Source organism: Kogia breviceps, chromosome 15 (genome assembly GCF_026419965.1).
Source record: "Kogia breviceps isolate mKogBre1 chromosome 15, mKogBre1 haplotype 1, whole genome shotgun sequence".
Lineage (NCBI taxonomy): Eukaryota > Metazoa > Chordata > Mammalia > Artiodactyla > Physeteridae > Kogia > Kogia breviceps.
The window spans coordinates 42,731,856-42,749,266 of NC_081324.1; the positions used below are offsets into that span (position 1 = coordinate 42,731,856).

The following is a 17,411-nucleotide window of genomic DNA, read 5'->3' on the forward strand; positions in this document are numbered from 1 at the left end:
TAATTTCATTTTTTGATTGTTAATTGCTATTGTATGGAAATAAAACCAATTTTTCTGTGTTATACCCTGCAAGTTGCTAAACTTATACTAGACTCTAGTAGGGTTTTTTTTTTTTTTTTGGTAGATTCATTAGGATTTTCTATGTATAAGATCTGAAAATCTGCAAATACAAATGCTTTTATTTCTTTCCTCCCAATATGGAAACCAGATTATTTATTTTTGTTGCGTAAATACTCTGGCTAGAACCTCAAGTACAATGTTAAAAATGAGTGGTGAGAGCAAACATCCTGTTCTTCCTGATCTCAGATGGTAGCATTCATTTTTCATCATTAAGTATAATGTTTGTTTTTCATACACTTTTATATCAGGCTGAGGAAATTTTATAGGTTGTTTTTTGTTGTTGTTAAGTGGTTTCATCATGAAAGGGTGTGGAATTATGTAAAATAACTTTTCTATATCCATTGAGAGGATTTGGTGAATTTGATTATGTATTATATTAATACAGTATATTACATTAAGTGATTTTTGCATGTTGAAACAATCTTGCATTCCCAACATGAATCCTACTTGGTTGTGGTGTATAATCCCTCATATATTACTGGATTGTTTGCTACTATTTTGTGGAGGATGTTTGTTTTTATATTCACAAATGGTATTGGTCTATAGTTTTATTTCTTGTGATGTCTTGGGCACAATTTGGTATTGGGTAATATAGCATCCAAGAATACTTCTTTGGTAATTTTTAAGAGTTTTTGAAGAAATCTTGTTAATTCATCTTTTAACATTTAGTAGAATTCACCAGTGAAGCAATCTACTCCTGGCCTTTTTCATGTGGGAAGTTTTTTGATTATGAATCTCTTTACCTGTTATATATGTATTCAGGTTTTCTATTTTTTCTTAGCAGTTTTGGTAATTCATGTCATTTTAGTAATTTGTCCATTTCATCTTGTTTATCTAATTTGTTGGCATCAAATGATTTATAGTATTCCATTATAATCATTCTTATTTTTGTAAGGTTAATAGTAATGTCCCCTCTTTAATTTCTGATTTTAGTAATTTGACCTTTTTTTCTTAGTGTATCTAGTTTTCTTAAATTTCTTGACTTTTTCAAATTACTGTCTTTTGGTTTTATTAGGTTTTTGTTGTTGTTTATCTTTTTGTATACTAGAACTCATTTGTTACCACTCTAAACTTTATTATTTTCTTTCTTCTACTTTCTTTGGGTTTTGTTTGCTCTACTTTTTCTGTTTCCTTTAGATGTAAAATTAGATTATTGGCTTGAGATCTTCTTTATTATAGGCATTTATTTACAGGTATACATGTGTTGCTCTAACTTCATCTGAAAAGTTTTACTATGTTGTTCTTTAATTCTCATTCATCTCAAAGTATTTTCTAATTCTTGAGATTTCTTCTTTGACCTGTTGGTTATATAGGAGTATATTGTTTAATTTCCACATATTTTTGTATTTCCAAATTTGATTCTGTTACTGTTAATTTCATTCCTGTGTGGTTAGAGAAGATACTTTACATCATTTTAATCTTTTAAAATCTAATGTGACTTGTTTTATAGCCTAACAGTTAGTTTACCATTTGTCCCAATCGTTGTCTACTGTCTCAGGTGGCCACAAAGTTAATCAATTGCCTGTGCTACTTAAAATTTTGACAGTCATGGCTTGGGAGAAAATTTCCTGGTGAGATGTTTTGTATTGGGAGAGCTCTGTATCAAGAAAATACAGATGTCCTTGCAGATGGAGTCATGCAAAAAACCACCAGACAGGTCAAATAATGACAGTTCTGTGAGAATGAGGCTTTGAAAGCATTCCAGATCAGTTCTGCTCCCTCTGGTGGCTGCCCAACTGATGGGTTTCTCCAAAAATGTGTGCTGTTCAAGGCTATCATGGACCTGGAGGGAAGGATTAGGACAAGTTAAAACACCACAAAGCTCATACCTCTTACTCAGATTAGACTGATTATCTTGAATAGGTGCTCCCTATTTGCTGGAAACCTTCACTTAAATTCCAGAGTTCTGAAAAAAGCTAATTTTGACTCTTTTTTTTTTTTTGGCCAGTTTTCTCATTACCTTTATGGAGAAGAGTTTTCAGATATTCTTAATGCACCATGTCCACTGATACCCTTCATAAGGGCTATATCTCAGAAATTTGGGCTTTTATTTTACATTTTTCTCAGTCTTATTTTTCCTTCAGTCTTGTTTATGGTGTGTTTTTCCACACAACTTTTGTAAAATATGCCATCAGACATGTCAACAAATATTGGTTTACTTGACGAGGTGACATTATCCTTCAGCCCAAGATTATACAAATAAACCCATATTGATTACTCTAATAATTTGTACTATTTTGTATTTGCATTTAGGTTTTTATTAATCTGAAATTTATTTTTCTTATAATGTGAGTTAGATGTGAAGTAGAAAGATAACTTTGTTTTTCTTTTTTAAACAGAGGTTCTACATTCTTCCAATCCATTAATTAAAGTAAATGATTTCTCTCTCACTGAATTCAAACACCATTAGGTCTATTTCTGGGCTCTAGTTTTTCCTTCTGTTCTTTATTACAATGCCAAAAATAGATACTCCTTAATATAGTGGTATTATAAGATGTTTTAATACCTGGTAGCAAGTTTCCCACATTATTCTTATTTTTCACATACCTCTTGGCTAGTCTCACATACCTTTTCTTCCATATGAATTTCATTTCATGAAGTTTCAAAGAGAATACTCCTTTTTATCATGTCTTATATTAATTTTGTGGTAACTGACAGTATATCCTGTTAAACCTTTTATGAAATATCATTTTTTCTTGATTTAAGCTTTTAAATAAGTATTTTTGTTTGCTGTATTATAGGTCCTCCCTTTTGTGTTGAATTTATTTCCAAATACTTTATATTTTTGACAAAAGTTTTTAAATATTGTCACAATATATTTAACAGATTATTACTCTTATAGATATAAGCTGTTCATTTCCTTATGACTCTTTTCCAAAAATCATTTAGTGTAGTTTTAAATAGCATCTTCTGTCTTCCTGGGTATTCAATCATATTATCTAAAATTGAAGACATATTTTCATATTCAATATTATACTAGTAAAATTTAGTTTCATTATGTACTTGCATTTAGCTAAATTTCACAAAACAGGATTAATAACAATGGTGATGAAAGATAATCTGGTTTCATTTTTTGAGTTCAGTGGGCATGGGTTTCGTATTTTATGATTTATTTTGATATTTTATGTTCATTCTTTATATTATATTTGGGTATGTTTTCCTTGTGCTTGTTTAAAAATTATGGAAACTAGATAGTGAATTTATTAAATGGCTTTTTTGAGGAGTGTTGGCCATATTTATGTTATTTTCTTTTTTAATTTGTTGGTGAGAGCAAAGATTTAAATTTTCTAATTTTTATCAATTCTCATAACATACTAAAATACATTCTATTTTATCATGATTATGCATTTGTATACTGTGAGACTTGATTTTTGCTATATTTTATTCAGACTCTTGCATCAATTTTCATAAGTGAAAACAGCCTATGGTGAAATTTTAATCAGTATTATGTTATAGTTGCATAATTTGAAAGATAATTTCTTACTTTACAGAAGAATGGAAAGCTCCACAGTTTATTATGTGTGTGTGTATGTATTTTTTCCTTAGCTAGAAGATTTGAAAGGAGTTTATGATCAACTAGTCTGGAAGAAAAATATTTATGAAAATGAATATTTGGAAGCACTTAATAATTTTTATGCCACAGTAAGTTGATGTTTCCCTATTTCCCACTAGAGCGCCATTCTCTATTCCCAAGTATTAAAACTCATACAACTAAAAGTAATTTCATTATTACACATTATTTTCTTTTTCACTCAAAAAGAAAAACAATGTGTAATAATGAAATTACTCTTAGTAATTTTTATTTTAAATCATTTTTATGTAAACATGTTTAAATGATTCTTTTATTCTTTTTTTTAAAGAAAAGAATATGGGATATTGAGCTTTCTAATATCACAAAAGATTCTTCAGATGTCTCAATAGCATATTCTCAATTGATGGAAGAAAATAGAAGACTGGAGATCGATATTGAAACTATACTAGGTTATATCAGTGACAGGTAATATTGCAAATATGATTTTCATTCTTATATAGCATATCTAATATGTTAAATATAATAAATCATTTTGTGTTCCTGGCATGGTATGATGGTGTTTGTGTTTGTCTTTATCATTAGCTTAAGTTTTATTTCTATCCCAAATGTTGCTCTTTTATGATTCTGAATCCATTTAGAAAAGTCAAAATAATAAAAAGTGATTCATACCACTTCCTTTGAACCTATTCTTTTATACTCAAAGATACTTTAAAATGTGTCTAATCAAGCTCATGATCTCCTTCAGTCAGTACTCAATTCTTCCCTGAAACTACTAAACTAGATTTCTTAGCTCATAAACTTATGAGTTTTGATTCCCCTTTCTGTTTCAACCCTCATATTTAACATGTTAACAAGAAATGTTCCATATACTAAATAATTTTTTAATCTATCTGTTTCACTACTGCACCAGCACTCTGGTACAAGCTATCATCATGTCTTGCATGAACTTGTGAACTGGTGATTTCCAAATCTGGTTTTGTGCAGCATTGGTGGTATAGTGGTGAGCATAGCTGCCTTCCAAAGCTGGTTTACCTGCAATAGCTGTGCTCCCTTTCTAATCCATTATCTACATTGTGGTAGGTGCGTTCTTTTTTCTTTTAATTTTTTTAACACAAGTATGATCCGTTTCCCTCCATACTTGCATTAATTTTAGCAGGGGTGAGGGAACGAAAGCCCCTCTTTAACATACCCCACAAGGTTCCTGAGTAGGCAGGAATGCCTGGCTCTGCAGTCTCCTGTCACACCTGGTTCAGCCTTATTATTTGGCTCAAATACAATGGCCTTACTTCAATTTCTCTTATTCGTCACGTTTTTTTCCAGCCCTTAAGGTGTTTTAATGCTAATTCCTTTTCAATAAATGTTATTCCTCCACCTTCTACCTAGTTAATTACTACTTATCTTTAAGATTTCAGCTGAGAAGTCAGTTCTGGGTAGCTTTCATTGACTGTCTAGTTATATCCAATTCCTCTATTATGTGTGTATATGGCATACATTTTTTCCTTCATATCACTTGTCATATTTGTAGCTTTGTGTGTGTAAATATTTGACTGATGTCCATCTTCCTCAACAAATGGGAAGATCCATGAGGGCAGACATAAGCCATGACCATATTTTCTTCATCATTGAATTCTCATCATCAAGCATAGTTCCTGACATGTACTATGCTATCCATCATTAATTATTGAAAGGAGGGAAAGAGGAAAGAATGGAGAGAGGTGATGATGATACTGGACAATTGTGTAGGAAGTTTGATAAGATTTCTTAGTGTTTATTTTATCTTTGGTTGATAGAATGAAACCATTTGTAAAATTTGTCTGTATGTTAAATATATTTTTTTAAAGAAAGCAAAAGGAACATTATTTTCTAAAGGATAACCTAAAATTGTAGTTGTAAACTTTATTGTATTTTATTAAGAAAGAGAACCAGAGGAGAAGAAAAACCTGAAGAGTGGGTAAGCTAATGACGAGACAGCTCTGGAGAAAAGGAAGAGTGTGAGAGTTACATTTTATTACATTATCCAGCACCAGCGAGCACCCGCCAAGTCTTAGTGGTACTCAAGTATAAAGGTTTATTTCTCACTTGTACTGCAGCTTAGCTGTGTCTGCTATGTGTGTGATTCATGTAATTTCTACTTCTCAGATGCAGGGTGAAGGATGGGATCCTGCTAGGGCATGTTGCTCTGGTAGCACAAGTGCATTAGTGAGATAACTCAGTGGCTCTGTAGCTTCCACAGGATGATAAATGTTACTCCTGTTCACACTCCGTTGAGCAAAGCAAGTCATATGGCCAGGCCCCATGTCAGCTGGTTGGGAAGTCTAATTCTGTTAAAAAGAGAGATAATGAACAATTGGGAACACTGGTACAGTCTGTCACACGCAACGGGAATGTAGCAGCCCTGGTTATAGAGGATTTCCATAGTATGCATTATGCTTGTTCAGATAACATCTTAAGATGTTATTTATTTAAGATGTTATTTTTTTCCTCAGATTTGTACTTGAAACAAAATTAAATGGATGATTTTAGCAGCAGATTACACAGTGCTGTACAGAGAATCAGTGAAAAGTTTGTAACATGAAGGAGAGATTAAGAGATGTGCAGGCAAGAGTCACATCTGCCACATACCTACGTGATGTTCCAAAGGAAGAGCAAACAAAGGACAGAGGCAATATGTGAACACATAATCAGCCTTTCATCTTGCTTTTTCAAGTCTCTTACTAGGATGGATGGATAGATAGATAGATAGATAGATAGATAGATAGATGCAAAAATAATTACTCATTTCCAAATTTCATTTGCTTTTCTTCCAAATCTTCTAAGTCATTTTATGATTCCCTGTTTGATGCAAATACTTAAAGCTTATCTTTTACTTCTTAAACATAGTATGAATAGTTATTTTATAATCTGCATCCAATAATGTAAATTGGATGTAGTCTTTGTAATCTACTTCTGTATCTAATTCTTCTAGCTGATGCTTTTGCTGTCTCTTTTTCCTGTGCTCTTGGCTATCTTTACTGTGTGTTGTCCATTTTCTTCTGGAAACCATTTGTGGAAAATCTTTGAGTCCTAAGATAAAGTTGAGTTAATCATTTGCATCCTTATATTTTTGAAAGAGGTTCTATTTTGCAATTTGTGTCCTTGGGTATACCCAGACTTTCTTTTCGTTTCCCAAACCATGATAGTCAAAGCTCCATTTTATCAAATTTCCAGGGCATTCAGAGCAAAAGTATCTTGTATGATCTTTTTATCCCTTTGATTATAATGCATATTTAGTGTAGAAAAGAAAGTATAAAATGTTCAAAAACAGATTGAAAACCTAAAATCATGTCAATAGATAGAGGTAACACTATTAATATATTACTGATTTTTTCATTCTTGATGAACCTGTGTTCTGATTTTATTCCTATAATTGAATTTTTTGTCACATTGTTACACAAATTTCAAATACATCATTTAAATATCTGTACAAAAGTCTGTTATATTAGTGAACCTTGATTTTTGTCAGGATTCATCTAATTTTTATATTTAGGTTTTTATTTTTATGACTTACTGTAAGTACATATATTATGTTCAGAAATCTTAGCATCATTGCTGTTTAAAATTTTTAAGTAGATTTATAGAAGTAGATTGGCTATAATATTTTAAAATTTCTAACCCCTCTCTAAAACTGCTTTCCAGAAATATACCACTTATTGAAGCTGAGCAGTTCATGAGCTTGTTCTTCTATGCACTTATGCTAACATTAAGTACTCCTACTGTTTAAAAAAAATCTATTGCAATACAGTAAATGAAAAAATATATTCTCAATATTGTTTCAAACTCCATTTCTCTGATCACTAAGGAGGTGGAATATTTATACATCCTCTCTTGAATTCTATGTTTTCTAAACAATTATTATGTGCTTCCAAGGAAGAAATAAAGAATTTAGGATTCAGAGAAGCATAATAGCTAACCTGATTCCTACAGCTAGCACAGCTGGCATTTGAAACCTGATTTTCTATACTTTGATTCAGGATTTTTCTTATGTCATCTTTTGCAATTTAATTTGACTTCAATTTAAATGGCCTTTAGTGAATACTCAAATATTATTAACATGTTAGTCCAATAATAATAATCCCAAATAGTAGCTCTAACATTAAAATTGAAATTCTCTTAGGGCACAAGTAAGAGTGTGGTGAGTTCACAGAGCTGTACTTTTGACTGTGTAGCTGGAGCTCAGAGCAAGTGCTTTACCTAACTTGTGTTTGTGGATATGTGTGTGTGTGTGTGCACGCACCCATGTGCATAAATTCGTACGCATGTGTTTTTGTGTGGCAGGCAGGCAGGGACAAGTATTGAAGGTAGGGAACTAAATATCAGGTAATGAATCATTTTAAGGGGTTTGGAATCTGCTGAAGACTATGGAAATCCACTAAAAAACTCATATGGTCACATTTCTCTTTTAAAGGACATCATTTTAGTGGTAGTTGGATGAGGTAAGGTTTGGGACCTCCCTCCCTAAGGGAGGGTATTTTTTAGTCTTTTTGCATGCCTTTTTTTTTTTTTTTTTTTTTTTTTAATGTGACCCAAGCATTTGTGGCTATCTCTTTCAAAATGTTTCAAGAGGTTCAGAATCCCACGCTCTTGATTCTTCCTTTAACTTTCTGAAGCTGTTCTTTCTAGGAATCCTCGTTTATCTCTGCTGGTCCCCTGATAGATTAGCTCAGAATTCTAAACACAGCCCATCTGCATTCTTGATCTACTCCCTATCACAGGAATCTTACCTACTCTCATTATTTTAACATGTATCATATCTTTACTTTATTTTTTAATCTCTAGCCACATCCTTTATTTCTCCTGATAGAATCATTTTGAATATCTACCCTCTCCCCCAACATCACATCTTGACACCATTATCTATCAAGTAGGTTGTTTCAGGCATCATCCTATTATCCCTCTCTACCATCTTACAGCCAACCTCTTGCCAACTTCTGTTAAGTCTGTCTTTCATTTATTTTTTTAACATCTTTATTTGAGTATAACTGTTTTACAATAGTGTGTTAGTTTCTCCTTTACAGCAAAGTGAATCAGTTATACATATACATATGTTCCCATATCTCTTCCCTCTTGCGTCACCCTCCCTCCCACCCTCCCTATCCCACCCCTCTAGGTGGTCACAAAGCACAGAGTTGATCTCCCTATGCTATGCTACAGCTTCCCACTAGCTATCTAATTTACATTTGGTAGTGTGTATATGTCCTTGCCACTCTCTCACTTTGTCACAGCTGAGGGGGAAGTCTGTCTTTTAGATGTTGGTCTCCAATAGGTGCTTTCCTTTCTGTCTGTTTCAGTTACCAATGAAATGAACCAAGTCCTAATTGTCTCTTAATTGGAATATTAAATAGGCTTCCAACTGGTCTACCTCGTTCCAAGTGTGAGCCCTCAGATTCAGCATATAGAGCATCACTGGTACAATTTATCTACAAAGGATGAATTATTATTTACTTTCAAAAGCTTTAAAAATTTTCAGAGGCTCCCTACCAGCTATAGGATAAAGCTTCCAGACTGATAAATTAGAAACAGTAATCTGTCACCTTCACAGCTCCAGACATCTCTTACTACTCCCATGATTTTTTAATGTTCTAGCCTATTAAAATGGTTAAATATTCAAATTCATGTTGTTTTAAGCTTCAGTCTTTGCAGTCTTTGTCTCTAGTATTCCTCTGCTTCCCTTCTTTTCCTTCCCCCACCCCCTCCTTCTCCTCCTCTTTTTTTTTTTTTTTTTGGCTTGGTTTTTAAAATATGGTTAATTGATCATTCATACAATAGCTCAGACATTAACTCTTCCCAGATGCTTCTCCTCATGGTAACATATTTTCCCCTCTCTACAAACCAAGGTGGTATTAACTGCTTTTTCTGCTTCTTCCACTATTGTACTTAGGATTGCAGAGGAATATCTTTTTCACGTCTCTCTTTTTTCCTTCATGAGAATATAAACTGGCAACCTTTGTTTTAATTCATCTTTGTACCCCGATCACTTAGGGTAGCACTTGATATGTATTCAGTGCTCAACAAGTATCCATTAAGTAACTCTCCCTGGTTAACTCTCTCCTAGCACTTATCACACTATGTACAGTTACTGTTGGCTTGCTTATTTATTGTCTCCTCTCAGCTGAGCTCTTTGCTGGCAGGCATTGTGTGTGTCTGCATGTGCATGGGTGTCTGTGTCTTTCTCAATAGGTGTTAAGTAAGTATCTTAATGAACAAATGAGAGCTGAATATAAACATTTGTTATCCTTGTTTCTTTTTTTTTTGCTTCAGTGTCTGTGCTTCTATTCTCTCTGCTATATGTTCTGATACCACATTTATCTATGCTTTTTCTGCACCACAGCAATTTAATGGTTATTTACCTTTTTTATATTTGTCTTTTTTTCTCTCATTGTCTTTCATCTCATTAAACCAGATAGCACTGTAATGACGATGCATACTGTTAAACACTTTTTAATTTAAAGAAACCACTATTAAATCACTTGTTTTTAAAATACGGTTAATTGATCATTCATACAATAACTCAGACATTAACTCTTCCCAGGTGCTTCTCGTCATGGTAACTTATTTTCCCCTCTCTACAAACAAGGGTGGTATTGATTATTACTACCTTATTCAATGTGTGCAAGCACAGTGTATATTATCCTCAATTTATTTTAATTTAATCTTTATAACACCTTGATGGTAGGTATTATTACGCAAATTGTACATGAGGAAATTGTGTGTGGAACCATCCCCCCAATTACATAGGAACAATCAGGATTTGAATGTAGGTCTATCTGACTCCAAAATTTATGTTCTTCTTAGTAACATTGCCTCTCCTCTTCCACTGGCAAGTCTTGGTTCCTATATCTGACGTGTTACAGCAGGCTCTGGACACATTTACTAACTACTTCAAAAAAAAAAGTCAAGCTTATTGCTTTATTCAATTCTCCATCTCTTTATTTGGCTATAACCATTGCTTTTCTCAAAAGACCTCTGTTGTTTTTACACTCTTCTTTGATTTTTCTTTTTTATTCGACCATTTATGTGAATCACCTTGCCCTTAGTCCCAGCTTCTTTTTATTTCCTTAAGTCCAAAAGTAATAGTAAGAAAGTTCTTAAAGCAAATAATTGGCACTCATACATGTAGTGAATACCCCCATGAAACTTCCCCCAGTTTGTACTGTTATATCCAACATCTCACCATTTGATGCCATTCCCAACTGTTACACGATTTGAATAAATTACATAATTCAGTATATGACCTATTCATATATAGTTCATTTTAAAAATGGCAACATTAAAACAAAGATGCCCTACTTAACAAAATTTGTTCAGTACTATGTGCATAAAAAATATTTGCAGGACCTTTGGGTGATGGTGATGATATATGATTACTTACCTTGCAGTAGCAGTGTATAATTTAATAATTTTGTCTTTAAATAAGCCAGCATCCATTTGCAATGGACCTTTTACATTTGGGACATTTGACTTGAGCAAATAATTTCACTTGAGTGCTTATTCACATGATAGCAGGCTTAAGCAACCTAAGTCAAGGAAAATGAACTTGTTTAAGATAATTTGAAATTGATTAGTTTGAATTTAGTTTGCTAAAGTTAACTGTGTGGTATGAATTTCGATATAGCCGTTTTCTTACATTTAAACTCTGTAAAATATTCTGAATATTTACTTCTAATGCTGTGCTGTACCTCAAGCAAGACCATGCCATTGTAACTGCAGTGATCCAAAGATGGGGTTGATAATCGAGGGAAATGGGCAAAAAACGTATTGAACACCACAAAGACATACTGGTATATTTTATGAAATGTGTTTATCAAGAGTTAACAGGATGGTGATTTATTTGTAGAGATGGCAGTTAGAATATTACTGAAGTTGTTAAATAGCCTGGAATACTTAGATTGAATCCACAGGGTACTGTGTTTTAATATTTATTTAGCTATATCTTACCAGCCTGTTAATTTGAGTTACTTCATAGGAGTATAGATATAGACTATGATTTTAAAAAAAAAAACAACAGTAAACCTTTGACAGCAAACCTTTGAATGAAAATTATGTAACTATTTTGCTTTTATTTTTTAATTTCACAAATATTAAAAGAGAAAAGGTATATGCACCATTCAAAATAGCTACTCAGCAATGTGTTAGCCTAGTTTAGATTTTTCTTAAAAAGGAATTAAAATCTTGCAAATAAATCACCCTTCCTATTTCTATTCTCTCCCTCTTCAGAAGCGATCAAAACCTGAATTTGGTGTGTATTCAGTACATGCAAGAACTTGGATTCTTAGTTCTTAGACCTACACATTCCTAACAATCTTGTCTTCCACCTCACACCAACCACCCTCTATGACAGTTTTACCTATATCTTGTCATTTCCAATATTGGAGTTACCTGCTGATCTCAGTTTTAAGAGTCCACTCTCTGACAACCAACACCTCTCTCTCCAGCTTACTTACTCTCCTAGTACTGTCACTCTAACAATTATTTGACCCTTTAAGATGACCAATCTATCATACCTACTATATTTGTATATTCCCCTTCCTGTCCTTCCTTCCTTTCTTACAGAACCCACTTACATTTGATCAAAATAAGCATTCATTTAAATAACTTTCAAAACCTTGTTTCTATGACTTGAAAAGCCCTATCATTGAATTAAGCCAGTATCCTAACCTCTGATTGTGGCTAAAGGAAAACATGAGTGCACTAATTTCTGTCATCATGGGGGGATCCTGGTTTGATGGGCCTTAAAGGTTATAGAATGTGAGGTCTCTTTATGAAAAAAAAGAACATAAGATCATGAATACAGAATGCCCACAGCCATTTTAATGTCACTTGACAGAAGATACGGAAGATACATTCTATTAGAAAAAGAAAATAGTCTTAATTGTGGTTAAAATATCTCATTTTCGCCAACGTTACAAAAACATATGGCCATGTGAAAACACTGTTAGGAACACTCAAAGGACTGTATAAGGGCTGGGGATCAGTTAGAGGCCCTCATATTTAAGCTTCATTAGCATTGGAATACATTTGCCCCTGAGTAGAACTTAAATTTTATGGCTATAAGTCTCAAGTGACATTCAGCACTACCAAGAAATGTCTAGACAGTTCAGTTTTTCTGACAACTGTTTCATATCTTCTTACTCTCTTCAATCCTAATGCCCACATCACTCTCACTTTAAACTAATAATCTTCCCATATAATTCATAGAGAACACAGGTGCAATTAAATGAGAATTACCTTTTTCTCTTACCAGTCTATTTGCATCTGTCTTCACACATTCTGATATAATAATGGAAGGCCCTGCTGCTCATGACCCATACACTTGCCAAGTAGATGCTGTTGTCTCTTACACAGGGGCTTTGCACCTACAATTTTCTCCTCTTTCCCGTGAATCATTATTATTTCTCTGTTTCAATAGCATATGAACATTGCCTAATATTGCTCAGCTTGGAAAGAAGCAAACACAAGATAAAACAGAGCCCTGCATCCCAACTCTGTCCTTCTCTTCTTTATAACAAATCTTATGCAAATAAACACCCCTGTTTCCCTGAACTCACACTTCATTTTCTATTCAACCCATTCAAACAAGGATTTTCTCGCAGTATCATATTCTAGATCCAAAGTCATTTTTTCTCATTAATTCGAAGATATTTTTCAGTTTTTCTTTCATTTAGTTTTTAAACTATTGTACATAAGGTGTATATCATGATTTGAATATTCATAGTGAAATGATTACCTCAATCAAGCTAATTAACATATCTCACGCAGTTACCTTTTATGTGGGTGTGTGATGAGAGCACCTGAAATATACTATCTTAGCAAATTTCCAGTATTTACTACAATATTATTACTACTATTAATTATAGTCATCATGTTGTACATTAAATCTCTTAACATCCATATTTCATTTAGTTTTGCTTGATAAGATATCTGATGGCATTTGGATATCATTTCTTTGTTGGTAATCTATTTTTTCTCTCTGGGAACTTTAGAATTTTCTCTTCCTATTTCAGAGTTCTGAAATTTCACAATTCCATGTCTAGGGGTGTGTGTGTTTCTGTGTGTGTGATATATCCAGTTTACCACTAAGTGGGACTTTTCAATTTAATGACCCATGTTGGTTTTCAGTACTGGAAATTTTTCAGGTATAATTTTGTTACATACACCCCCATCTGTTATTTTCTTCAAAAAATTTTCAGTTTTATTGAGGTATAATTGTCAAAATTGTATATATTAAAAATGTGAAATGTAATGATTTGACAAACTTTGTGAAATAATTGCCACACATCAGTAACCTCACATAGTTACTTTTTAAAAAAAATTTGTGGTGAGGTCTTAAGGTCTACACTCTGGGCAAATTCCAAGTAAGCAATACAGTATTATTAACTACAGTCATCATACTGTACATTAGATCTTTAGAGCTTATTCATCTTATAACTGAAGGCTTGTACCTTTGACCCTATCTCCCCCATTTTCACCACCTGTCAGCCCTTGGTAACCACCATTCTGCTCTGTATTTCTATGACTTCTGGTTTTTTTTTTTTTTTTTTTTTTCTTCTTTAGATTCCTCATATAAATGAAGTCATACAGCATTTGTCTTTTTTGTCTGGCTTATTTCACTTGGCATAATGCCCTCTAGATTCATCCATCTATTGCAAATGGCAGGATTCCCTTCTTTCTCATGCTTGAATAATATTTCACTATATATCAATATGTATATTGATCTCACAACTTCTTTGTTCATTCATCTATTGACAGACATTTAGGTAGTTTCCATATCTTACTATTGTGAATGATGCTGCAGTGAACATGGGACAGACGCTGCAGACATCTCTTTGAGAAACTGATTTTGTTTCCTCGTATGTATAACCAGAAGTGGGATTGCTGGATCATATGGTAGTTGTGTTTTGTTTTGTTTTGTTTTGTTTTGTTTGCAGAACCTTTATACTGTGCTTCGTAATGGCTGTTCCAATTTACATTCCCACGAACAGTATACAAGGATTCCCTTTTCTCCACTTCCCCTGTGAGCATTTTCTGTCTCTTGTCTTTTTGATAAAAGCCATCTTAACTGGTAAGAAGTGATACCTCACTGTGTCATTGATTTGCATTTCCTTGGTGATTACTAATGTTGAGCACCTTTTTATGTATTTGTTAGGCATTTTTATGTCTTCTTTGGAAAAACGTCTACTCAGGTCATTTCCCCATTTTTATAATTGGGTTATTTTGTTTTTACCTATTGAGTTATATAAATTCCTTACACATTTTATACATTAACCCCTTATTACATAAATGGTTTGCAAATATTTTCTCTCATTCTGTAGGTTACCTTTTCAATTTATTAATTATTTCTTTTGCTGTACAGAAGATTTTTAGTTTGATGTAGTTCTACTTGTTGATTTTTGCATTTGTTTTCTGTGCTTTTGGTGTCATATGCAAATATAACTGACAAAACCAATGTCAAGACGATTTTTCTCTGTGTTTCCTTCTAGGAGTTTTACAGTTTTAATTCTTGCATTTAAGTCTTTAATCCATTTCATGTTAATTTTTGTGAGTGGTGCAAGATAGGAATACAGTTTTTGTTTTTGCATGTGACTATCCAGTTTTCCCTGGATATTTATGTATTGACGAGATGATCTTTTCCCTACTGTGTGTTGTTGGCACCCTTGTCAAAGATTAGTTGACTCTGTATACTTGGGTTTATTTCTGGGCCATTGATTCTGCTGCATTGGCCTATGTGTCTGTTTTTATGCCAGTACCATACTGTTTTGATGACTAAGCTTTGTAATATAGTTTGAAATAAGAAGTGTTATACCTCCAGTTTTGTCCTTCTTTCTCAAGATTACTTTAGCTACTTTGGACCCTTTTTGGTTTCATATGAATTAGGATTGTTTTTCCTGTATCTATGAAAACTGTGATTAGAATTTTGATAGAGATTGCATTGAATCTCTAGATCACTTTGTGTAGTATGACCTTTCTAACATTATCAATTATTCTAATCCATGAACACAGGATATCTTACCATTTATTTTTCTTCCTTAATTTCTTTCAACAATGTCTTATAGTTGTCAATGTACAGAATTTTCACCTCCTTGGTTAAATTTATTCTTGAGTACTTTATTATTTTTGATGCTATTATAAATTGGATTGTTTTCTTTATGTCTTTTTCAGGTAGTTCATTGTTAGTTTATAGAAATGCAACAGATTTTTATATATTGATTTTGTATCTTGCAAGTTTACTGAATTCATTTAATTATACATTTTTTGGTGGAGTTTTAAGGATTTTCTGTATAAGACCATGTCATCTGCCAAAAGAAAATTTTAATTATTCCCTTCTTATTTGCATACTTCTTTTTCTTACCTAAATGCTCTGGCTAAAACTTCCAGTACTATGTTGAATGGAAGTGGTAAGAGTTGGCACACTTGTCTTGTTGCTGATCTTAGAGGAAAAGCCTTCAGCTTTTCACCATGGAGTATGATGTTAGCTGTGGACTCATCATATATGGCCTTGATTATGTTGAGGTAGATTCCCTCTATATTCACCTTGTGGAGAGTTTTGATCATAAATGGATGTTGAATTTGTCAGATGCTTTTTCTGCACCTATTGAGATGATCATATGGTTTTTATCCTTATTTCTGTTAAAGTGGTATATTGCATTTATTTATTTACATATGTGAACCGTCTTAGCATCCCAGGAATGAATCTCACTTGATCATGGTATACGATCTTTTTAATGTGCTGTTGAATTCTGATTGAAGATTTTTGCATCTGTGTTCATCAGAGATATTGGCCTGTAATTTTCTTTTCTTGTAGTTTGTTTTTCTGGCTTCAGTGTCAAGGTAATCCTGGCCTCATTAAATAAGTCTGTAAGTGTTCTCTCCTCTACAATTTGTGGAAAGAGTTTGAAAAAGGTTTGTGTTAATTCTTCTTCAGATGTTTGGTAGAATTCACCAGTAAAGCCATCAGGTCATAGCTTTTTTTCATTGGAAGTTTTTAATTACTGATTCAATTTTCTTATTATTGGTCTGTTCATATTTTCTATTTCTTCATGATTCAGCAGGTTATACATTTCTAGGAATGTGTACATTTCTTCTAGGTTACCCAAATTTTGGCATACAATTGTTCATAAGTCTCTGATTCTTTCTATATTTATGGTGTAGGTTGTAATGTGACCCCTTCCATTTCTGATTTTGTTTGAGTTCTCTCTTTTTTTCCTAGTGTAGCTAAAGATTTACCAATTTTTATATATTTTAAAAAACACACCTCTTTCTGTTGGTGATCTCTTCTGTTGTTTTTGGCTTATTTCACTTGTTTTGCTCTGATTGTTGTTTTTTCTTTTCTTCTCCTAACATTAGGCTTAGTTTCTTCTTATTGTTCTAGTTCTTGAGGTATAAAGTTAGGTGGTTTATTTGAGAACTTTATTTCTTAATGTAAGCGTTTATCATTATAAATTTCTATCTTAAAACTCTTTTTGCTGTATCCCGTAAGTTTTAGTATTTTGTGTTTTCATTTTTAGTCTCAATATATTTTTTTATTTCCCTTCTGATTCCTTCTTTACCCATTGGTTGAGTTCTTGATCTTTGGGTCTTCTCGTCCCAATACCCTAGCTCTCTATGAACCTATAGCCTCCATCAGTGGATTGGTTCTTTCACAAACGAGTGCAACTCACACAAACCTCTGCTGTGATGTAGTGAACCTTGACCTGGTAACCCATCTGGTGAAATACTTTCAGCT

General features: G+C 33.0%; 1 protein-coding gene across 1 annotated transcript in view; it reads left to right on the top strand.

Moving 5' to 3' along the window:
* CCDC178 (coiled-coil domain containing 178) overlaps positions 1-17,411 on the top strand; it is a 383,416-nt gene that overhangs the window by 84,373 nt on the left and 281,632 nt on the right. Inside the window, exons 10-11 of the mRNA XM_059039646.2 lie at positions 3,667-3,762; positions 3,981-4,117. Coding sequence (XP_058895629.1) covers positions 3,667-3,762; positions 3,981-4,117 — 233 coding nt within the window. The remainder of the gene's footprint in view (positions 1-3,666; positions 3,763-3,980; positions 4,118-17,411) is intronic.